Genomic DNA, 24,196 nt, shown 5'->3' with positions numbered 1-24,196 from the left:
CATGAGTACTGGTGAAGTGAAACACTGGAAGTACGAGGCGCCGCTTAATTTTCAAATGAAAGGTAGCATTGGTAACTTTTACGAGATATTTATATGTGCTTCTCGCTGACAATTTTTTATCTGTCTATACTTTGAATTTTCATCAGAAAAAGCTCTCATGCGCATCCAAAACGCCTGACTGAAACACTCTTAAGCCCTCAGAGCAATTACACGAGGTATAATGCAATGTATTAGAGCACGTACTACTTTTTCGATAATTTCTGCAATTCCAAAACTGCAGCGAAAAATTCCTATGCTTCATGATTACTGTGCGCAACAAAATTGCTAGAAAAATATATATCAGGAAAGTACACTCACCCGCAACTAAACCCACGATCAAGACAGCCAATGCGCAAGCAGTCATGATTGCTTGCTTTAGCCTAGCCGCCGAACAAGGCAGCAGCCCTTTTTTATGCAGGTGCAGTAGCAGCTGCGACGGCACCTTTTCAGCAATAGCGTACACGATGCCAATAATAATGACTCACACAGTTTAGAACAGGAGTTTTCTTTCTTCCTCCGTGCCCTACTTGCTTGAGTCGGGAGTTGCTTATCTTAGCCACGAACGTATTATAATCAAGCGAATTATCACGCAAAATGAAGTCATGAAGATAATCATTGGCGCAACTCTACTGTGCACTCCTACTCCAGTACTACATAATTACGTTCCAGTTACATTCCGACTAAAGTTTTCGCTACAAGAGGTTTAACAGGAACAAAGAAAAGTTGAAGTGCATCGGCAGAGCTCAACAGCAAAAGTAGCTTTTTATTGCGATTACCATTTTTAGCCTACGTCAGGCGCTTTGAGCATTCTATCTATCTATCTATCTATCTATCTATCTATCTATCTATCTATCTATCTATCTATCTATCTATCTATCTATCTATCTATCTATCTATCTATCTATCTATCTATCTATCTATCTATCTATCTATCTATCTATCTATGCTTGTATCTAACCCTTTTATTGCCTACCTGGGTGACTTGGTGTAGTCCCATCACCGAATGGGTAGCGCATCGGGCTGCTATACTGAGCGAACCCGGTTCAAAACCAAACAGTCGAACTAACTTGGGTCACTGAATAAGTGGCAATGTATAACTGGGCAAGCACCGCTGTTCAATGAAACTCTGTGACGCCGACTTGTAACACTGGCCACGTGCCACTCAGTCTGTGCTGGTCTTCGATGTATCTCTTTGATGACAGCTGGTGTCGTGCAAGTAGGTGTGTGCGGCCCTTCAATGAACGCCTTTGACGCCAACTTGGGTAACTATGTATGTGGCATCGGGAATGTGCAGCTCTATAATGACGAAAACCATCCCTTAAATTTCTCTGATGCTGAGCGGAACCAAACACTCGTCCCAAGGTTTCTTCAAGGACAGCAACCCGATGTATTAACAGGCTGCGCCACATATGCGCGGGGTATGTACCAATTTTCAATGAGCGTCTTTCACTCCAACGCTTTGGAGAGCTGCGCCATGAGTGCACTAGGTATACGCCGCACTTCAATAGGCACCTCGCCAACTTGGGTGATTGAGTGCGCGGCAAGCCAGGGAACAATTCTAAGCGTTCGCAGGCACCAGTGCGCCAGGTGCCTCGTCTCGGTGGCCACGGGCAGACCTCGGCAGCGCCAATAGATGGCGTATCGTTTCCAGAAAGAAGCGCGATAAAGGAGCCCGGTTGCCTCATGAAGCGTTTCTTAGTTTTCGCACGCACGGCCGTGCTATGCGTTTCGGATAGTCCCGCTGAGGAGTCCCGCTGCAGTGCACACCTCATAAACGAAGTCCCGCTGAAATACACGCCTCAAAAACAACTCGCTTCGATGGTGGCAATACGTTGTGTCGGTATAATGATTTAATGATAACGTATTACCGTAGACAGTCATCGTGAGATCGGTTCTGCCGCACTAAATTGATTAAATTATGGGGTTTTACGTGCCAAAACCACGATCTGATTATGAGGCACGCCATAGTGGGGCACTCCGGATTAATTTGGACCACTTGGGGCTCTTTAACGTGCGCCAAAATCGAAGTACATGGGTGTTTACTGCATTTCGCCCCTACTGAAATGCGGCCGCCGTGGCCGGGATTTGATGCCGCGACCTCATGCTTAGCAACCCAACACCATAGCCACTAAGTAACCACGGCGGGTTACCGCAATCCTTTTTTTTAATGTAAACGCCGTGCACATCAGAAGCAGTTAATATTTTAATAACAGCAATGCCGACTCATGCGTTCAACATTTCTGAAGAACAAAAATCGGAGTCGAAGCAAACAGCAGACGCCGCACGAGCAATCTTAGGTAACCAAGATTTTATTAAAAATTAGAGGCATTTGATTTGTTGCAGATGTAGCGTACAATTTCCTGATGCCAGATTTTTTAAGCACTGCGCAATCTTCATGCTTGTGCAGCTACTCCGTTCACACGAACAGCTGAATTTTTTCACCTTTGTAGTGCAGCCGATTGTTTTGCCATAAAAGTCCGCTTTCCAGTCAAACGTACAGCTGCAGTTTCCGCACCTTAAATATATTGTGCTGTTCGCTGAGAATTCTGTAGTACCGGAAATGCCAGGCCCTAAAGAAAGAAGGCGAAGTGTATTCGTTATTAAGGATTATTGCGCCAGGAGTGCATGCTAGCACAAGGCGTTTGACACAGAACTTCTCTTCAGCAGCAGCGGCCATTGAGTATCTTCGTATATAAGTATTTATTTTCAGCCGACTGCTCTTAGCAGACCGCTTAGCGTGAGCTGTACTGAAGCGAGTAGATTAGTATGACCCTTTGCAGCAGCAGATAATCAATTTACTGTAACTGCTCCGCACAGTTGACATCGCATAGTCTCTAAATTCCAAATTTAGCGCCGTCATCATTATTCCCAACAGCGTATAAATTTTAATACATATCCAGTTTACGTACATACCAAGGTTATTCGATGAACCGCCGAAGTTATTTTTGAGCAACATGCTCATCTGTATTGTAAGTTTTGCAATCACCTTTCAAAAGCTTTCCCAAAGGCTTTACCGAAACATTCACCAGGTTCACTTCCCGCTACGGCGCGTGGCGCGTGAAAAATTCTTGCAAGACTGGCATATCCACTCCTACATCAAACAAGTTATGCAGAGGCCCAAACTATTTCCTCATCGACTTCATCGACAACTATTTCTTCAAAGCTATGCATTCTACAAAATATTTTGTGCATTTCAGTGTGCTATGTTCATGCTAAAATTCCACAGAACGTCCTAGTGGCGCACAAAAATCTAGTGAATTCAATGAAAGTGAAGAAGCACGTGCACTGGGAAACACGTTAAGGGAATGCGAACCAACACTACAACGATCTGGTAGCTGATAGAAACGCCATCTGAAGATACACATGGTCGCCATGTAATCGTTGCATTCGAACGAACCATCGCTAGCAGCGTAGCAGCTGTACTCACCAGTATACCCAGTTATTTTATCGTTCGGGTTTGGAATAAGGTCCATGGGTCCTGGGGCTACGAATAAAGAAAGCAAATTTGTTACACATCCAGCTTTAAAAAAGTATTTGACAGTATGAAGCATGTTCGAGATATGCAATAAACAAGAGTAGGTAGACAGAGATGAAATAGCTCTATGCCGAAGAATGCACTTGCATTTGAAGCACTTCATGTCGTCTGACAGAAAAAAGCATTGAGGGAGTTTTGTTTGACAACAAGGCTTAGTCAGAAAGAGTCTCAAACCAACACTGCCGAGTATTTGTTTTATGTCAAACATAGTAAACTGAAGGTACTTGATTGCGCCAACATACACTTCGTAGAACCCCGATTCGAAACTGATTCTTCGATTCGCCGTTGAAGGACGAGCTGCTGACACACGGTTCGTTACGAGCCAGCAAAATCTGGACGTTTCAGCTACAACTACCCTTAAGTAGGTCGGTTCATATTTGGGTTAGTTGTGTGTACACCTTGAATTGAAACGCACTCCTGAGAAACAGTAACGCAAAGAAACTGCACTGAAGACACGTACGTCCTTCACTATACGATCCCGCTATCTCTGCTCGTACTGTTTGTGAACGGCACGTTCCACGTTATTGCTGTACACCAACAAAATTTGACCCCTCAGCCTCCTTGTCCCCCTTGCCTCAGGGATGTGTAGCTGGCCAGAGCCTCGGGTCATCTGACCTTTGCGTTTTAAATCTTTCCCTCGAACAACGTGACTCGCCTTCCTTAAGGGACAATTTGCACACGTCAATGTGTTGCTGACCCGCATTGAACGAGGTAGAACACTGTAATGAAAATACTGCGAATGAAGAACTGGGAAGATCTGCATCGTTCGGAACTCATTAGTTACCATGGAGTTCGCTACTTTAACTAAATGCTCGCCCCCCAGTGGCCGCGCCGATAACCAGCCGATCTAGGGTCAGCCGCAGGTTCTCACGTTACAACGTGTGCTGCACGTTGCCCCCCCCCCCCCCCCCCCCCCCCCCAAGGAAAAAAAAAACGGATATGGAAAGAACTTCACGGTGTACCATTATGCGTGTCATCGCGGTTGAAAGAGAGCAATCCATTATTTCATTATTTTCTGCAAGTAGCAGACGACAGGCAACGGAGAGAGAAATGTACAAGAAACTTGGGACGGCATGAGAAATGCTTCATTTGGGAGGGCTTCTTCATTCCAGGAGAGAAGACAGTTGCTTCAGTTCTGCATATTTGAAGTATGTCGCTCTCATTTCAAATGGCGAAGTGTACTTTCTTTAGACAAACGCTTTAATAAAGTACTGATGTGCGCTTAAACATAATTTGATTTGTTTTGTCTGCCCCAGCATTAGTGTTGCTAGTGCCTTGAGCAACAGGAATATTCTCATTAATATACTTCTGTGCACAGGTACCGGTAGCAGGAACGATAACTAGCTCGCGAGGTCTGAAGTGAATTATGACACCTATTATGCTTCGAGGCAACATATTGTGACGGAAGCGAGATGGAGGCGAAGGATGTATTTACAAAATATATGCAGAGGAGGCTAGGGCAAGGGACGTCCGATCCGGGCCAAGAGCTAGCGTCTTCATCGTCGTCTTTGTCGTGCTGCCAAGCATCGCGTTGATCCATGTATGGATTGCCCCGTAACATCATCGTTTTGATAGCATACTTTATCGGTGTAAGGAGAATTTGGTGTTTTCTCATTCAGCGCGGTGAGTTGTCAGTTTTATTCGCTCGCAAGAAATTTAGGAGCAACTGCAAACAGCAGAAGGAAATAGGTTTGGGCATGTTGGTAATTTATCGTTATAGAGAATACATAGCGCAGTAACAAAAAAGGCCAGGTCGACACAGGACAGCGCCAGTCGTGTCTCGACCGGACCTTTGTGCTTACAGCGTCATGTATTCGGTATAACAAGCAAACGGCGTTCGTTTCAGATTAGGAGCATTCGGCCAGGCCACAGCGCCACTAATTTGCTTTTCGACACTGTGCAAAAAGCCAAATTTCATTACAGCTGGTCCGTATCGCTTCCAAGTCACGCATTTAGACTAATACAAGTGACATTGCTGATTCCCGTTGAATCGCCCGCTTTCTTCATACTAATGTGATTATCGCGATTCCTTCAAAAATGATTTTAGTGTTTATTTTGTCAATGTTGTCATTGACTTTCAAAAGTAGTGGACAAAGTGGCGCTGGCGGGTATTACAATTATGCTCATTGAGTGAAAGAAATTCGTTATCTGCGGTAAGGAGTAAACAGTGAGTGCTGCGGTAATAGTTTATCGCCGAGTCACACTGGCTGCCCTCACACATTTCACCAAGACATGACTGCCTAGGTACGTTACCACTGCACTTACCCGGTCCCATTGCTATTCCGTATACGTCGGCCACATCCGACTCTTGGAGTTCATAATCTGTTTTGTCTAATAAGAACAAAGCAAAAAAGAACGAATGAAAAGATCACACATGGACACTAAAACACCATATATCAGGAGAAAGCGCTTCTCCTCATAAAGTGAAGTAGACGCGCGTGTGAAGCGATTTAGGCTTAACTATTGCCGAAAGCACAATAAACTGCATCACAACACATGCGTCTACGTCCATCTTGGGCCAGTGGCTTCCTCTACCGTCAGGCCGCGCTAAGCCACCATACTGGAATGTGCGGCTGGCTGTATAGCGGCGCTTTGCCGTACGTGAAGAGCCGTTCCGCGTGCTACGCAATCGCTTCTTCTGTATCTTTCTTAAAATACGTTTCTATGTGCATCTCTGTATGCAGTGGCTGTGTGGTCCACAGGTATCAGTTCATCTGGCAAGATCAATTTCCCAAGTGCTTTCGCTTAGCGGGGCATCTGCAACACAACTGCTGCAAGCGGCCACTGGAAATTTTGATGATCCGCACGCTTATGATGATTATGAAATTATGAAGATCCGGAAGAAAACAGTGAGGCGGCAAAATTGCATTCAGTTCGAGGCTATACGTTCCTGCACGCCAGGTAGAAGGTATATAGACGAAAACTTGTAGGGCTTCCAGGGGGCAGCTATCTATTGCCGAGGCCTGCTGGAACTGGCGGAAATAAGGACAGAAAAACCGCGATAACGCTCAACCTGTCCTTATCGCATACTGGCTGCCAGTGTTCGCTTACAATGAAGCCGTCGTGAGCTGCCCCATCATAAAATTGGCAGCGCAGCGCTTGCTGTGCCGACAGCTTGGGGCTAGGGTTGATATTGATATTTTGTTGCGATTGCTTCCACTGAATTCCGAGCCACTCTTAGAATCCATTGTTTATGGCCGGCTAATCCTACTTAGAACGCAGGCGAAGCGTCGCTGTGACCACTGACTGAAGCGCGAGAAGGAATAGCATCTGAAAAGGCACCGGTACAAAATGGCGGCTCTGGTGTATAAACTACTGAGGTACTTCTTGTTCCCCAAGCCCTCTCACAGTTTGAACCTGAGGCTCTTCGGGTCACTGTATAAAATCACTGTCTTCGGGTAAGCGCACTAAAAACCATCTTGGCACATCCGACACCGCCGTCTCTGCGTGGCCTTCCCCCTCCATAGGGGCCCTCAGAAGACGTCAGCGTGACTCCCAACTTTTCGCGGGTCTACGCGAGGATGGGTTCGAGGACTAGCTCATAAGCGTCTACCGAGCCAGTAATTTCAACTCATATGGGACAATTTTCAAACCTGCCGAACGTCCGCTTCTAACTCTCCGATGTCCGTAAACCTGGTTTTTGAGCCATGAGCCACATATTCCTAACTGGGTAACCTTTACGCCAAAGCTCGGTAAAATTTTCGGCATTCCCGCTGCACCTACACCGCCTGAATTGGGGAAACTTTTGCAATGTGGCGATAGCGTGAACTACGTCTTGTTCCAAAGCATTAGAAATGCCATATTATTGAAGACGTTGTAATGCCCGCATCTGCTACGATGCAAGGGGGCGCTCACAGCAAGAATAGTGAAGGAAATAAACAGCTAGTGAGGCGTAGGCTCCAGCGATCAGCTCTGCAGCTTACGTGTCGGTCATTGTTTTTTTTTCGCACTCTGACATGGTGATATCTAGGACTAAAACAACACCGAACTTACCAAAGATCCTGCACATCAAGCCCTCGCCGCGCAAGCCCATCAGCCGAGTGAAGCTCTCGCCTTCCCGATATCGCAGAGGTGCGATTTAAGCTGCCCCCCTTTTGGACGAAGAATCCCTAGGTGACGTTTATAGAAGCCGAAGCGCAGTTCCACCGGCACTGGATCGCTTCGCAGACGACGCAGTACTATAAAGTGACCTCGTCTCTATCACCGGAAGTAGTCAACGACCTCATCAACGTCCTCACCCAACCTACGGGTTGTAGCGCCCTCCTTTGGGCAGAGCGTAGAACCAGGATGGCGCGCGCCCGCATGAGACAAAAAAAAAAAAAAAAGAAGGCGCTGGCCGTGGCACGTGAAGCCATGCCTCGCGGTTCTACTCTGGCGTCGATTCGGGTCAGCCCGGTCTTTCCTTCGCTCCTGAGGCATAAGCCTACAAGGTAAAATTCCGTATCAGCGCCTCAAAAGAAGCTGACGTGTACCGTACCTTCGGAACGCACTCGCCTGCAACAACTCTTGACCAGCGAAGAACTTGTTGATAGACGCCCCTCCCAAAGGCTACATGGGTTGCGGCAGCTCTTGGGCGAAGGTAACGTCAACACCCACAGCGCTCTGCTCAAAGAACGTTTCCTGCAGCGCCTTTGCCAAGCTCTTCACCTTCTCCTTGCCACCGCTGATGGCGCCACGCTAGACCACCTGGTGGAACTCGCCGATAAGATTCACGAGGCTGCCGCCCCTTGAGTTTCTGTCATCGCGACTACACCTTATCCGTCAGCGGTAGCCCAGCTCGAAGCCCGCACTGACGACCTCACGACTGCCATTGTTTCACTCCACGAGCCCAGACGATGCCAGTGCTTTTCAAGTCTGCGTGCTTCGCTGTCTTCTCGCGACGCGCGGGCAAGGACCCCTCAGCTCCAGCGAACCTTAAGCAACACCATTAGGAGGAGTTTGCGTCGGCCTTGAGTTTCACGTGCTCAGGCGATTCCAGTGCTCGTCCTGGGCCTATACAGATGTTGACGTTGCCACACTATCCCAAGGCACCCCCACGCCTGCGCCTACACAGCCGGCCACGGGCCTGTGGCGCCTCTTCCACCGCCAGAACGTGCACAGCAGCGTTACTCCGGTTGGAGTACAACCCGTCCTGCTTGTTATTTTTGTGGCTATTTGAGGCACATCTCCCGGTTCTGTGAACTGCGCCAGCAGGGTGAGTGGCGTGGGTACGCTCCTCAGGAATGTGGCAACATCGGTCCAATTGTCCAATCCAATCGGTTCAAGCGGACATCCTACCCTGGCCTTCGTATAACGCCATCGATCTCCACGCATTCTCCTCGTTGAGGGTGGGAGGAGACTATCTTTTCTTCTAGTGTCACCAAAGTGTTGCTCGCCTCAAGCACCATTCATGAGACAACTTCTCGCTTGCATACACCAATGGCTTCACAGAACGTACGTTCCTATTGCACACTGTCTCACATGATTGCGATACACATCTGCCCGGGACCAAAGAACCGCGATGCCATCATGTCGTTTGTTACTTTCGCACAGGATACTGCTACACAACGCTAGAACCAGTATTTATCCTTTTTTATTGGATATACGGCTGCTCACCAAGGTTCGTCCTGGATGTATTTTTCTTCTCGGTTCCCGTAGCATTTCACAGCTTTCGTTTCGGTGCAGCTTGTGGCTCGCCTTTCCTACTACCATCATCTTGCCCGCATTAAGACCGGCATCTGCAGGAATGCCCGCAAGTTTCGCTGCGCTCGACTTGCCGCGCTGTGATTTTCTCCCTTCGAGACAAGGTTCTACGTTGAATAGCTGTGTTGCGTTCCCGGCTTATGCAACAAATTCCTTAGTCGGTTTCGCAAGGGTGAGAAGGGCTTGCGCAGGCATGCCTTGTTAATTACTGCCTCTCGCTCGTTCGCGTTCCTTGTTTTCTTTGTAGCCGTCGGCCAAACCTAATGTGTGATTCTAGTATGAAATCGTATACTTGGCGTTTCTGCCCCGCCCCCAGGCATCCGATTACCCAACGAGGGGAAATTAGTATGAGAGCATTATGCGACTTCTCATGTTCCTCATCGGTAGAGATCGTCTTCAGCATACTTCGCGTCTTCGTTGCCACACACACACACACACACACACACACACATATATATATATATATATATATATATATATATATATATATATATATATATGCGGCGCCGCGGTAGCTCAATGGTAAGCACATCGCACGCGTAATGCAGATCGGTCAAGTCTTTCGCATCATTTAGATTAAAAGGGGAAGTTGTCGATGGCCACAATCCAAACGGCAGTCTTGTGTTTGCGAAAACATGGTTCCTCGATGCATATTTATTTATTCAATTCAGGTTACATGTCCGAATTGCAGAACTGAACTTCAGTAGCATTCGATATAAGTCGTGCGTGATGGCCATTTCATGCAGGACGCTCCTCCCGAAAATTTCACTGACGGAATTGTTGCCGCAAAACTGTATCGATATTACATGTTAAAACGTATCACGGAAATTGCGACTATCGTGTTTAAAATGAATAGGTTGATTCCTTTTTCAGAGGAATTCGTCACAACACAAATGTGAAGCGTGTATTCTAAGAAGCAGTGTCCATCTCTGTTGCACAATCGCAAACACGTGTCCCTAAACGTGCACAGTTCTTTATTATTTAGAGTTTCGGATGAAGGGCGAAGTAATGACCGCAGCCGCAAGCATGCGATATATGTCCTGCTAAACGGTTCGAACAGTAACCCGGAGTTTACTAGGTGGTATAGGTATAACCGACGGGACGGTGAGTGCATATGTGGCTTAACTGCGTCGTTATAGAGCTGCGTCGACATGGCGCGCGTGCCGATACACATACAGGGTGACCAGACAGGCGAATACGGCGTGAGCTGCTGCGGTGCCACTGAGCGACGAGGGATCTGATGGCTGTAGGGTACAACAGAGTACCAGGAAAGTCGTCGCCCGTACACGCCAACTGAGTTAGACAGAAAGACATTTGCAAGCACTACCATCTTTACTGCGCTTATAGGTGTCTAGAGTGGTGGCCTTGCTTTCTATACGAAATAAAGCACCGGATACCTAAGTATACCAATTCCAAAAATATACTATCAATAGAAAAATTCATTTATTAACGCCAACATTTCTCACCATTTTATGCTACATTCGTAATCATTAGGTAGGCACTTTAGAACAGGAAGATGCAGCTTTAGAACAGGAAGATGAAGATAACATAGAGCTAATGAATGAAACCGTAACTAGGCTGATCTCAGAAGCAGCAATTGAAGTGGGAGGTAAGACACCAAAGCAACCTGTAGGGAAGCTCTCCCAAGAAACAAAGGACCTAATAAGGAAACCACAAAACATGAAAGCGTCCAACTCAAGATATCAGATAGAATTCGCTGAACTGTCAAAACTGATCAACAAGAAGAAAGTAAGGGATATTCGACATTATAACGTGGAACAAATTGAGGAAGCCGTAAAATATGGACGCATCATGAAATCAGTAAGAAGACAACTAGGCATAGGACAAGGCAAGATGTATGCACTGAAAAATAAGCATGGTAATATCATCAGCAATTTCGATGACATAGTAGAAGCAGCAGAAGAATTCTATACTGACCTGTACAGTAGCCAAAACAGCCAAGCTACTTTCATTCGAAATAGTGATGAACCGGATACAGAAGCTCCTTCTATAACTAGCGATGAAGTTTGAAGGGCCTTGAAAGACATGACCAGGGGAAAAGCGCCTGGAGAAGATGGAATAACAGTAGATTTAATCAACGATGGAGGAGATATCATGCTTGAAAAGCTTGCGGCCCTTTTATACGCAATGCCTCACAACTTCAAGTGTACCAGAGAGCTGGAAGAACGCCAACATTATACTTATCCATAAGAAGGGAGATGTTAAAGAATTGAATTACAGACCCATTAGCTTGCTTTCGGTATTGTATAAAATATTCAACAAGATAATTTCCAATAAAATCAGGACAACACTTGACTTCAGTCAACCAAGAGAACAGGCTGGCTTCCGGTAGGGATATTCTACGATGGACCATATCCATGCCATCAATCAGGTAATCGAGAAATCTGCGGAGTACAATCAACTTCTCTATATGGCTTTCATAGATTATGAAAAGGCATTCGATTCAGTAGAGATACCAGCAGTCATAGAGGCAATGCGTAATCAAGGAGTAGAGTATGCATACGTGAATATCTTAGCAAATATCTACAAGAATTCAACAGCTACCTTGGTTCTCCACAAGTAGAAAGATACCTATCAAGAAAGGGGTCAGGCAAGGAGACACAATCTCTCCAATGCTATTCACTGCATGCTTAGAAGAAGTATTCAAGCTCTTAGACTGGGAAGGATTAGGAGTGAGGATCGACGGCGAATATCTCAGCAACCTTAGGTTTGCAGATGACATTGTCCTATTGAGCAACAATGGAGAGGAATTACAACAAATGATTGAGGACCTTCATCGAGAAAGTGCAAGAATTGGGTTGAAGATGAATATGCAGAAGACAAAGATAATGTTCAATAGCCTGGCAAGGGAACCAGAATTCAGGATCGCAAGTCAGCCTCTAGAGTCTGTAAAGGAATGTGTTTGTCTAGGTAATTACTCACAGGGGACCCTGATCACGAGAAAGAAATTTACAGAAGAATAAAATTGGGTTGGAGTGCATACGGCAGGCATTGCCAAATCCTGACTGGGAGCTTACCACTGTCGTTGAAAAGAAAAGTGTACAATCATTGCATTCTACCGGTGCTAACATATGGGGCAGAAACTTGGAGGTTAACAAAGAAGCTCGAGAACAAGTTAAGGACCGCACAAAGAGCGATGGAACGAAAAATCTTAGGAGTAACGTTAAGAGACAGGAAGAGAGCGGTGTGGATCAGAGATCAAACGGGGGTAGACGATATTTTAGTTGACATTAAGCGGAAGAAATGGAGCTGGGCAGGCCATGTAATGCGTAGGATGGATAACCGGTGGACCATTAGGGTTACAGAATGGATACCAAGAGAAGGGAAGCGCAGTCGAGGACGGCAGAAAATCAGGTGGGAAGATGAGGTTAGGAAATTCGCAGGCGCAAGTTGGAATACGCTAGCGCAAGACAGGGGTAATTGGAGATCGCAGGGAGAGGCCTTCATCCTGCAGTGGACATAGATATAGGCTGATGATGATGATGATGATGATGATGATGATGATGATGATGATGAAACGCCAAAGTATCGTCATCTCTAGGATTTGGGTGGTGATGACTGCGTGACGCACGTACATGAAACAGATTTTTCCTGCAGCCCGGCAGAAAGCACTTTCGTTTTCATATGCTCATCAGAATGACGGTGGGGTGTCAGTACTATGTCCTCAAGGAATACTTTGTTGTCATGTCATGCCTACAACAATCCGGCATTTCATCAGGACACGGTGCATTCGGTGTAAACCACTGAACTTACGTAGTTCCAAAAATTCTGCACCTATATGGCCCAAGAGATGTGCGACTTCCCCTGCCGAAGAAAAATAAAATTGAAAGATCATCCACACGCTCAGAAACAGCACTTAAACATACATCTACCCAGTATCCCAGATAACGCAGGACAACATGTTAAAGACGAAACAATGATGGGACCAACGGTGTTTTGCTAGCAGTGGCCTTGCGCACTCTGGCGAATTTTACAGCGTAAGCTGTTATGGACTCAATCCAATAGCGGTTTCGGTTCGCGTTGTTGCATACTGGCGCCTCCATACTGGCCTCCGCCAGTATGGAGGCGCCTTCTAGTTAAGGCGCCTGCGGAGCCGCATGCACAGGCGCAGACGATGAGATGCGATTCAGACGAGGCGCGCAATAAGTGCGATCCCGATGTGAGATGTGCGCCACGTATTCTCGGTACCTCTTCAGTACACGTTATGACGTCTCCTCGCAAGGTACGAACCGCTGCTGAAGAAGCGAATCGTAGAGCTACGTGCGCGGCTACAACCAAGCATCATCGCGCTCAGCAGACTGCTGTGCAGATAGCACTACAAACCGCAGCTCGCCGCCTACGCCGGGCAGACAGTTGAGATCGCTCTCGTCAAAACGAGGTGAAGAGACTTTGCCGCGAATACCCTGTTGTGCGTGGTGCCGAAATTGCTACTCTTAAGCTGCTCCACCAGCTGACGCTGTGACTGTGCTGCGTGTGCAGCGCAGGCCTGTAACTTTTTTTCTGTTATGACTGATTAGTCAAATACATGCTTGCGTAAACCGATATTTACTCGCACAATTGCGTAATCACGCATGAATGTCAAATTGTGCGTCACATTCGCAAACATCGTAATCAATTTTATTGCGATAGCAGTTATATGGACACTCCAAGCGCATTTCTGCCGTCGGTGTTGCCGTGAGGTTGCGTATAGAGTCCAACGGCGATAAAATCGTCGCCGTGCGCCGTATGCTGTGTGTGCGAGTGAAAGCGTACGAGAGGAGCCGGAAATCGTGCCTCAATGTAGCGAACGCGAGGGAGCGCGCGGTCGTCTTTGACGCCCGCGAGGCATAGGGGCGAGGCGAGGGAGAGGGAGGCGGGGGAGGTTGCGTTCGGCTCCATCGACTACTGGGCCGCCATTTTATAGCTATGCGGTATGCTCTATTCTATACTAGTCTTATCATCCAGCGCTCACGGCCGGCTGATCCCGTTGATAACGTGAGCGGATCGTCGCTCTGACCACTGACCAAGCGCGAAAGGCGCGAAAAGGCATTAGCATCGAAAAGGAATCGCTAGAATATACCGGCCCTGCTCACAGCGCAGCCGCGCCGTATCTTGAAAGCGATCTCCGATGCGGGCGAAGTGCGCGCCCGCGCGGGCCTCATCTTGAAAGCGATCTGCGATGGCGACAAAGTGCATGCGGCGAGTGCCGGTAGCTTAGTATGCGCCCTGCTTTTCACGTTTAGTTCCCGTTGAAGCGAAACGAGCGACAGCGTTTTCACAGCGAGTTTCCATAGTAATCAGGCGAGGTGAGTTCATGTTTACCTGTGCGCGCGTGGCACCATGCTTGTCTATTTAGCTAGTAAGTAAATGTTTACAAGTTTATACGGCCAAGTAAATTACTATCCTTGCTTCGTATAGCTCCACTAATTTGCTATCGCAATCGTTCCTTCGCCTTTTTCAACTTGTAACGTTTTCCTCTATTATTATTTTAGTGTTACAAGGTTGTCGCGCGAAACAAGAAAAAGAATGAGAAGTCAAGACATGGCGAAGGCGAGTACCTGCGTCTCCTACGCGCGGCAGCAGCGTGCTCAAAAGGAGTTTGGAGCCAAAAATAATAAGCGTGACGTTAGGAGACAGGAAGGCAGTGTGGTGGAATGGAGATCAAACGGGGGCAATGGCTATTATAGTTGAGGAAAATTAAACGCAGTCGAGTACAGCAGAAAAGTAGGCAGTTTAATGACATTAGGAAATTCTCAAGCATAAGGTAAGGTTAGCTATCATGCAGCAGTGCACATGAATAGGCTCATGTAGATGATGATTTTGGTTGATGTTGATCATTATTTGTTAGATAATGGCAGAAAACTTCAAAACAATGGTTTAACCGGAGGCCTCATATCTAGATTGTTTACTCAAATATAGAAAAATCTGTACTCACCAACCTTGGACAAGGGCCTCAACAAGGCCGGCAGTCTCGCCACCAATCTTCCTGGAGTATGTAGAGAATAAAAGACACGTATGCTGTACGCTTGACTCTAAAGCTGTGTGAAGCTCGTAAGAATAAAAGCATCGTCCATTAATTAATCTGCAGATCATATGAGTGCTCAGACAAGGTCTTCAATATCGACGAATACGGTAGTTCAGATTGAGCTCAACGCTGATTAGAAAAGGTTCCCAAATAATTTCAGCACGAAAGACTTCGCCGTCTTTGCGGTTATCTTGCAGAATGAATATCTGCTTCGGCTGTTTCATTCCCTCAGAGAACACAGCAATTGTCTTGTTAGCACATCAGCTGCAAAATAACACCACAACATTAAAATCATGTCTAATTAAGCAGAAATGGGTCTGTTCTGCGAAAAGTTATCATTTACCGTTGTCACAAATAGTAATAGTTCTCGTATTAACGTTTTCTGAGTAGCGCGAGTGAGTGAAGTACTGGAATAGGACACTCCTTAAATTTTTGCTATCTGACTAAATAGAAGATGCTACGTTTACTACTTCAAAAATTTAAGCATGGTATAACAAAGTAGAAATGAAATCATTCGGATAACTATTTTACAAGTGGAAAACTACATACAGCCCTGATTACCTTCACAGCCATATACCGGAGCCTCTCGTTAGTTCACTGACAGCATATATGAATTCAAAACAGCGGTCCTTAAGATGTTGCGCAATGCATGATTGTCAAACAAATCGAGTAATAATTGGGCGTAGTCATATAGCATTTCATTTCAGAAACCGCCGAACTGGCTGAATGGTTAAGGTGTGCTACTGAGCACCGAGGGGTTACCGTATGTGGGGGGTGACATACATTCAGCAATATTTCAGGCCAAACGTTCGTTTACAACGATTTATGATAACTTTATGAGCTTCACTTAATCTTAGCACAAAGCCTCTCAATGACTGTGGGCTACAATAGGGTGGTGAAAACCATTATAAAAAATTTTGAGTCGTATTTCAGGAGCTACTTCCAGCAAAGGGAATGCTCGGGAGTGCGTAGGATTATTCGCACAGATGACAAACACCTAAACACCTAAACGGAGCAGCGAATGGGTAATTTATAGAGTCAATGCCCTTACCTGCCGCTACTAACGAGAAAAAAAAACACATCTAAGTTACAAGTGGAAGAACGTATTCCAAGGCTATATTTCTCCTATAATTACGCAGCTTGCTATTCTGATGTGAAGTATTCTGACGTCTACGATGAGTCGTTACGAATGATTACCACGGATGGGCCCCTACATGCGTCTACAGACCGGAAAGCACAAAACCTCTCGCCCCATCAAGCTGTCGCGCTCTTTCGCCTGTCTGCCGCATAAAAGAACGTCTTTCATCTTCGTAACCATCCCTTGGACTAAACCTGTGCGGTCAAGCACCGCAAGAACAATGGCGATGTCGATCCAATCCACCGGTAGTCATATATCTCGAACTTAGCCACATCATCCAAATAGAGGTAAACAGAATGCTAGCCCAATATATAATTCAACCGGCTACGTTTTAGCAAGTGGAAATCTTCTTTCACGGCTTCATATGGTCCATTAGCCTGTGTTGTCTCGGTGACGTCAGTGTATTGTTACCGTGGTTACGCTGCCAGCTTTATACCACATCGGGGATGAAAAGAAACAAAATAGGGAGGCCCTGGCGTCACGGTTTTAAAGCTGGAAATGCAGCCACGTTGGTGTGCTATCTTCCTTCGCGCTTCCAATCAGCTCTCCGGAGCAGATTGAGCGAGCTTTGAACTTGCATTGCTACAAGCTACCGGAAGTATGCACTGCTGAAGGGGGCCAGATCAAAACCTACGAAAGTTTTGTAACAGTTTAAGTGAAGCAGACCCGCGCCTGTTTTTCCGTGGCAAGTTCAAGGAGATCACGAAGATCCGTGCCGTGATTACATGAGTGCCTCTGATGCTAGCTCACACTCACAGACTAAAACGTTAAAGCTCACACACCACGCACGTGACTCCAAACTCAGCTTACCTCACTAACGGAACGTTCTTCGTGAAAAAGCCGTGCCGAAAAATCTTGCCTGACTTTTCGGAGACCGAGAGCAGCCGCAAGAGCTTCAGGAGCGCGGTTGCTATAGAAACGATACTCTTTCGAACGCTAGGTTTAGTGCTCCTTTGCAAAAAACAGCACGTGACTTGTGCCACACTCTCTCCAACATGTCCGAGCTGGCTGCGCCCTCGCCTGCGCTTTCGTTCCCCCATAGTGATGAGCATCGGTGTGAGGCACCTTACGTGGGCTTCTCTAGAAACTGGACTCGGCAGCGCCGACCAGTCCATTCGCCTCCTCGTGCATAGGAAGGAAGGATATCGCGACACGTTCACAGAGAGTGAATACACTGCCTGTCATTCTTTCTAATCTACATTCGAGCGTTCTCGGCCAGGTTCAAGATGCCACGACCACTCGTCCGGTTGGTGTCTCCCGGACCTACGGCCGGGATTGGCGTCGATATTTATTACCCTGTCATTGCCCGTGCGTCCGTCCCCACGTCACCACATGCTGGACCATTTTAACGCCGAAAGAAATCACCCTTGATTCCTGATGGCCTCTATGAGGCCCTTAACGTTCCACCTGACCCATTTTTTTTTCAAGTTGGGAATAACTTCCTGGGTTTATTAGTTGCCTCTGCTTCTAACAGCAAGTTGGTTGGCTTTGGTACGGACAACGCCACCTGATCTGAAATTGTACGTGTTCTGCTAAGGAGCTGTGCTACATTCGTCAGTTATTTTCTAGTAAGCGATGTAGTAGAAAATCGACGCCACTCACAAGACGCGCCAGCGCAGTGCTGATGACGTTCAGTTGCTGAAATTGAAGTCGCGGCTTCGATCCTGGTCGCAAAAGCTGTATTTCTATAGGATTAACTAAAAAGTGTCTTTTATATAGATTTAGGTGCACGTTAAAAAAAAAGCGTAGGTGGTCAAATATACACCGGAGTCCTTACAGCGTGCCTTACAACTACACCGTGCCTCATAATAATACCATGGTTTTGGCACGTAACACACCTGAATTTAAACCTTTGATTTTTGATGGAGGCACTCGTCAATTCCTCACTGATCGCGGCCACTACTGCTTCTCCAGCATTATTGATGACCTGACTCGCTCCTGCACCACAAAACACATGTTTATGCTAGTTATCAGCCCCAACCTTACGGCCTTACTCAATGATTCAGCGAGGCGCTAATGACTTGCTTTCTGTGTGTGTTCCCCGCAAACCACGAGGGCGGAGACCTTACATTGCCCTCCGTTACATTTGTTTATATTTTCTCCCTCCAAAATACTCCTTGTGTTTTAACACTTTATCTTCTCTTTGACCAGCACCTCATGTCGGCAACACTTTTCGCGCCGCCATTGATTCGCCGACTGAGTACACCCGTGACGCCATCTCAAGAGCGGGCGAGGCACACCAGATCGGTCACTATTGACTTACTTTCACGCAAGACCATCAAAGGCAGATTTATGACTTCCATCATCGCAATGTTGAATTTAGGCTGGGCGCCTTTGTTCTTTTATTGGCTGTGACTCGGCGCGTTAGGCACTGAAAAATTGCTTTTCCGGTATTCGGGACCCTACCGTGTCTTGGAATGCGTAAGACATCTTTTGCGAGACTGCCGTGCTGGAGTCTTCCTGTTTCTCCGCTTCTTCGTATACAGCGTAGTTCAATTGTCCCACCTTAGACTTTCTGCTCGACCGTACCACAGGAAGCACCGAGACGGTGCTTGAGCCGTCGAGGTTATGTTATGGTATTCCACGTTCATATCAAGAGAAATCAATATTGGTGAGGATGAAGACGACGCCCTTGTTCTGCGCGCTCGCGATAATGTGTTTTTCTTGCGTGTTTGCATCGAAATAATAATCTGCTACAAAACTATATATAATTTATTCTAGAAACACAGCAAGTTTAAGTGTAAGTAAGCTCACGTGGAAGGTACTTTCGTGGCACGTAGATTGGCTGGTTTGTGGAAATTACAGCGGGTGAAGTTTAATAAAATCGAGCGTTAAATAGCTTCTGTGTGATAAATACTGGTTGCAGTGTCCGAATATAGAGCCTAAGCAAAAAGAATGACGTTGGCTGACGTGACAGTGGGTTCTGAGGCGGGAAAGCAAGAAAAGAAACACAGCAAGCGCACAGATCGAGCGAAATGCGCAGCAGATAAATGATAAATAAATAGGTATATCAGTGAAAAAAAATATTTAGCTCTTCTAGTTCCACGATACTGTCATCTCTCACAAATCTTCATAAGAATAATGCGGAGGATTCATTTAGAAAATTTGACAGCAACTTCATGATAGACCCGGGAGAGACTACTTCAATGTCAATTGCTTTGAGTATTTGCGTATGTCTGAGTCCGAAAAAAAAACACTCATCTTTATAACATATGTGTTTACACTGACACTTGTGACAGTTTCTGTGAACAATAAATTTTCAGAAAATCTTCTTTTTGTGTTTCTGCGCATGACGCTTTCTTTGTGTTGTAGCCGTGCAGTAGAAATATAGCTTCAATTTACTAAACAACTAAAGCCCAAGTGTGAAATGCAAACAAGTTTCGAATATGCTGACTGGAGACCTTAGTACATCTGGATTGACACTGTCCCGAAGTCGCTTTCTTCTGAAGTCTTTATTATTCGCTGATATTTTTAACGACGCAATATGCTATATGACCAGTGGACGCTGTAACGTAAAACTATTCCCCTAATCTGTTTTTATTCCAAACTCCTGAGCTCAAATTTACGTAACCGCCGACGCAAGCCTCGGGCGTTGACTCACAGCGTTGTTTGAACCAACCACTCAATTGCTCTCCTCGTTTATAGGAGGTCACTTTTGTTTGCGGTCAAAACGAATGGCATTGCTTATCTTCACAGGTTTTTCTAATCCAATTGGTTGACGAGACGCGAAGAACACGTATCAGCGTATAAGGTTTCGCTGGGGCCGAGCTAGTGCCGTGAAAGTGTTGGCGGGGTGAAGGGTGGTGTCGGCGTACGCGATTTTCCCGCTTCCCTTTGATTAGCTTGCTGTGGCTGGTCGAAAATTGGAGTGGCGTGCAACTGAAGGTTAAAAATGCCGCTAAGACAGATCCTCAGAGAAGAATATTTGGCAAAGTGATGTCGTAAACGTGCCGAAATGACTCCAAAAAGTTATACTGCCCTGCAAAAATGTTTATTATACAGAAGTAAATTCATTCTCCTCGGCAGCTTCGAGTAGCCAGTGTCTGAGGGATCGGTAGGCAGACAACCTCCATTACTTTCGGAACGGGGCAGTTTCCGGCTATTCGAAAAAAGAAGTTCAGTTTCGTTCGCTATAATAATGCAACTTAAGTGCGTACACGTCACTGTGACGTATAGAGCTTTTGCAGTTTTCTGACATCGCGTGACAGACAGGCGAAGTGTGCTCAGCATAAAAGCTTTCCACCAAAAGCAGAGAGCTAATGGCAAAGAAGTTTAGAATTGGGAACAATGATTTTTGCTTTTGTTCAGTTTAAACATGCCTAATCAGTGTGTACACTCCCTCTCAGATGGATTTCTCGGTTTTCTTGACGTCGCCTGACAGACTGGCTAAGTGGGGGTTTCCTGAAAAATGTTTAGGAATCGTGGAGGGCTTATTGCATAAATGAAATACAAGTAGTTTGGCGTAGCTTTATGCTATAGCAGCTCATGACTCTTGTGTGACTATATTTATTGAAGTAGAAGTAATTACATCTTCAGGAAATAAGACCCTGGTTTCCGGCTATGTGTTTGCAGTCTATGCAGTTATAATATGCAGTGCAGATTGCTCGACGAAAATATTGCGGCATCATGCTTCTCGCTATTCATAATTGCTTCGTAACAGGTGACCAAATTGACGTTTTGGAAGATGGTGCGAGAAGGAAAACAGTCGCAGGAAATATGCGCAGGTGCCGTATAAGGAAGTGAGTCCTGTGATAGTGGCGACAGAAACGTTTCGCTCGACCTGCTTTACTCACAAGAAAGTTGACCAGCACATGTACCTATATCTTAGGGCAGATAAATTTTGCTGTCTGAAGTGTTTATCAGCTGTGTTATCTCGAGAATAGTTTCGAGTCATTGTGATTAGCATTGTTATTTTTTTCTCAAGTTAGGAGACACTACATTTTAGGTACGCTCATAGTCTTTACTGACAATCACTGATACCAACGCTGGACTGCAAAACGTGTGCTAGAACCGCCAAAATTATTATGAATAAAAATACTGACTACCTTTGTAATATTACCTGAAAGGTAATTTTAAATTCAGAACTCAAAGCATCAGCTTGTGTTAGAAACTGAATATGATGCATACACTACGCTGCAGACTTTGTGCCATGAACTAAACGTACAATTCATTGCTGTTTCAGTTAACATCTATCGGTAATGAATTCTATATCTTGTTATTTTAATTTCATGTTTGCTTTGGTGACTTTCGAACGAATTCTTTTCCAGCTGCTCCCATAGACCTTCATAAAACATGATGATATTGTCTCAAAACAGGTAAGTGGAGTAAAAAGCGACATCCGGCACCATTTCATAGTGTATATTTTATGCATCGGCGCGTTTTGAGTTTCTGTAATGCTGAAACGGCGAAAAGTATACGGCTATGTTTGAAAACTGCATTCTGCAACGGCAGTGAAGTACAGGAAATAGCATTAAATACGCACCCAAAAATGCACCGAAACCGATGACTTCAGCAATTGGTGCCAAGAGGGCAAGTAGGACCAATGCGCCTTGCCTCATGATTTTTGGCATTCGTAGAAACGAACCATAAGAAAACAGCCCCCTTTTATGATTGTACAGCCACCACAAGAGACTGGGACTGCAACTTTTTAGCAGTCGGCGAACACAATGGCCATACTTGTGCTGTACATTACCCAGTGTATTTTTCTTATCTACTTCAAACCTGCGTGGGTCTATATATAGGGCTGTTTCTCTGATGTTCGAACACTACTATGTGCACTGAAATAGTCGCGCGATAGCCTCAGCTAAAAGGAACAGTGACACAAATGTATTCCACAACTCTATTGTGGCCAACTCACATGCTCTCTCAGGCTAAGGACGCCACTGTTGCACACGCTCGGGTTTTTCGCAGCTTTGTGTGTGCTACCGAATAACAGTACAGCAAGAAGACTTAGGACATCCGCTGCCTCCCCTATGAACATCGCTGAAGCACACGAGATAACAACGAAAGAGTTGAGGTAAGTGGGGGAAAGTTACACAATGCGACAATACGCATGAGACTGCTGGGCACTGTTTCTGAAAACTTGACAACACGCAGGAACGAGCGAGTGGAAAGGTGAACAGGTACACTTATTATGGTAAAGGCATTGTACAGAATACCTCATCTTCGTGTAATCCCAACTTTATGGCTTTTCTACGATCCCTAGACTCCTGTTTAAACACTTCTATAGCTCTCTTTGTTTCCTTGACCCACAATTAACGTGTTTTATTATTTCCACTCCTTCAACTACTTACCGGTGTTCGTCTTACCTTGTGTTGCATGACCTCTACTAGCTCCTTGTATACCCAGCTGCTGTAGGAAGGAAATTCGCTTTTCTCTGTAGAGTTTTTGCCATCTCTGGTTTTTAAAATTTTAAGTGTTGTGCTGTTGTTGTTTCCTGTCGTGAATTGGTATCTCTCCCAAAGTGTAAGGTTATGAGTGTATCATCGCTACCGAAGACTGTTTATTTCCTTGTTCGTTCACCGTCATTCAGTCTATTAATTCAGAAGCCGTTTCTGTGACTAAAGCGTAGTCGATACATCAGTGCCTATTTACACGTTGTCACGCTACTTGTCCATGACACTTATTCTCCTTGTTTAGTGCAAAGTTCCGTTCCTCGCACAGATTCAATGCTAGAGAGAAGTTGTAATCAGTATCAGGCTCTGAAACGTCGGGATAATAAATTCTATTATTTGGTTGGAGTCACTCTCAAATTCCTAATTACTTTCCCAACCAGACAGGTTATTGTGTAGAAATGTTTAGCTTCAATTCTATTTTTCCAGTATGGTGGTTGTCAACATGAAAACATTTCCACATACATTTGTGATTTCGTCAACTCTGATAATATTCGTTTTTATTTTCCAGCGAAAGCATCTGCTCCAAATACGGGGGAAGTCGCTATGGGTGGTGCCAGTTTATGCAATTGAAACTGTAGCGCCCACCGACGCTGCTAAGCGGGGACGCTAAGGTCGGCGCTCTCGGCCGGCGCCTTGGGGCCGGCTGCGACTGACGAGAACAATAAAGTTGGGCGGCGCGTGCCAGCCGCGCAAGTACGGCACGCACTAGTCCGTTCTGACAGCCTGCAGAGCTGGTCCTCTTGTACTGGCACTCCTGCTGCGACCCCTCGGTTCCCGACAAAACCACTGCAAAGAAACAGTTGAAAAACTATGAATGACGAAACGGACTTTTTTATTGGGCGAACCTGTGCCAACAAAAGCAAGTTGCACTCCAAGCGCAACGATAGCGGTGAACACAGTTGGTGATCGACGAAATCTGATCAGTGGCGAAACGCGTCGGCTTATATACATGAGTCATGGAAGGTTCCATAGTAATCCCTGGTGCCCGCGTGTCCTCCAGAATGTACTACACAATTCGCGTCGCTCGTATACAATCAGATTACATAAGCGTAGGTCACCACAGACGACGGAATGAAGCATCGATAACGTTCGAGAAACTTCCGATACATGCAGGCGCGTCCTGCGCCGAGCGATAACGTTTACCATTTGTTAGCAGGTGAAATGTGGTCACCGGTGAAACATAAACAAGTAAATGCGTGAATACGAACTGAATAACCAATATAAAAGCACCAGGTGGCTCCGTTAAGAGCCTTTTATGCCCTACACACCAGACTGGGATGTAAGATCTACGTGGTTTTCTAAATAAGACACCCACATACAATGCTTAAAACATGCAAACACTTCGAATTAACCATGGGTAAACCTCTGGAGAGGTCAAACAC

General features: G+C 45.8%; 2 protein-coding genes across 8 annotated transcripts in view; both read right to left on the bottom strand.

Moving 5' to 3' along the window:
• The window catches only part of LOC119450567 (uncharacterized), a 32,480-nt gene extending 31,986 nt beyond the window's left edge, over window positions 1-494 (bottom strand). Inside the window, exon 1 of one of the 7 annotated variants that reach the window (XR_007466466.1) lies at window positions 358-494. Coding sequence is in view for 2 of the 7 variants with exons in the window: in XM_037714067.2 (XP_037569995.1) it covers window positions 358-403 (46 nt within the window). In the remaining 5 variants the exon portion in view is untranslated. The remainder of the gene's footprint in view (window positions 1-357) is intronic. The other 6 variants (XR_007466465.1, XR_007466468.1, XR_007466464.1 and 3 more) reach the window with 6 other exon arrangements.
• Window positions 495-2,327: 1,833 nt separating this feature from the next.
• Window positions 2,328-22,210, bottom strand: LOC119448246 (uncharacterized). The gene is made up of 6 exons (XM_037711657.2): window positions 21,902-22,210; window positions 15,192-15,242; window positions 13,031-13,081; window positions 5,840-5,905; window positions 3,467-3,523; window positions 2,328-2,609 (listed from the first exon to the last, which is right to left on the bottom strand). The coding sequence occupies exons 1-6, from the start codon at window positions 21,987-21,989 to the stop codon at window positions 2,359-2,361; spliced, it is 564 nt and encodes a 187-aa protein (XP_037567585.1). The 5' UTR covers window positions 21,990-22,210; the 3' UTR covers window positions 2,328-2,358.
• Window positions 22,211-24,196: the final 1,986 nt, after the last annotated feature.

This window comes from Dermacentor silvarum, chromosome 4 (assembly GCF_013339745.2).
Source record: "Dermacentor silvarum isolate Dsil-2018 chromosome 4, BIME_Dsil_1.4, whole genome shotgun sequence".
In the NCBI taxonomy this organism is placed as follows: domain Eukaryota; kingdom Metazoa; phylum Arthropoda; class Arachnida; order Ixodida; family Ixodidae; genus Dermacentor; species Dermacentor silvarum.
This window is presented reverse-complemented; position numbering and strand designations above follow the sequence as displayed.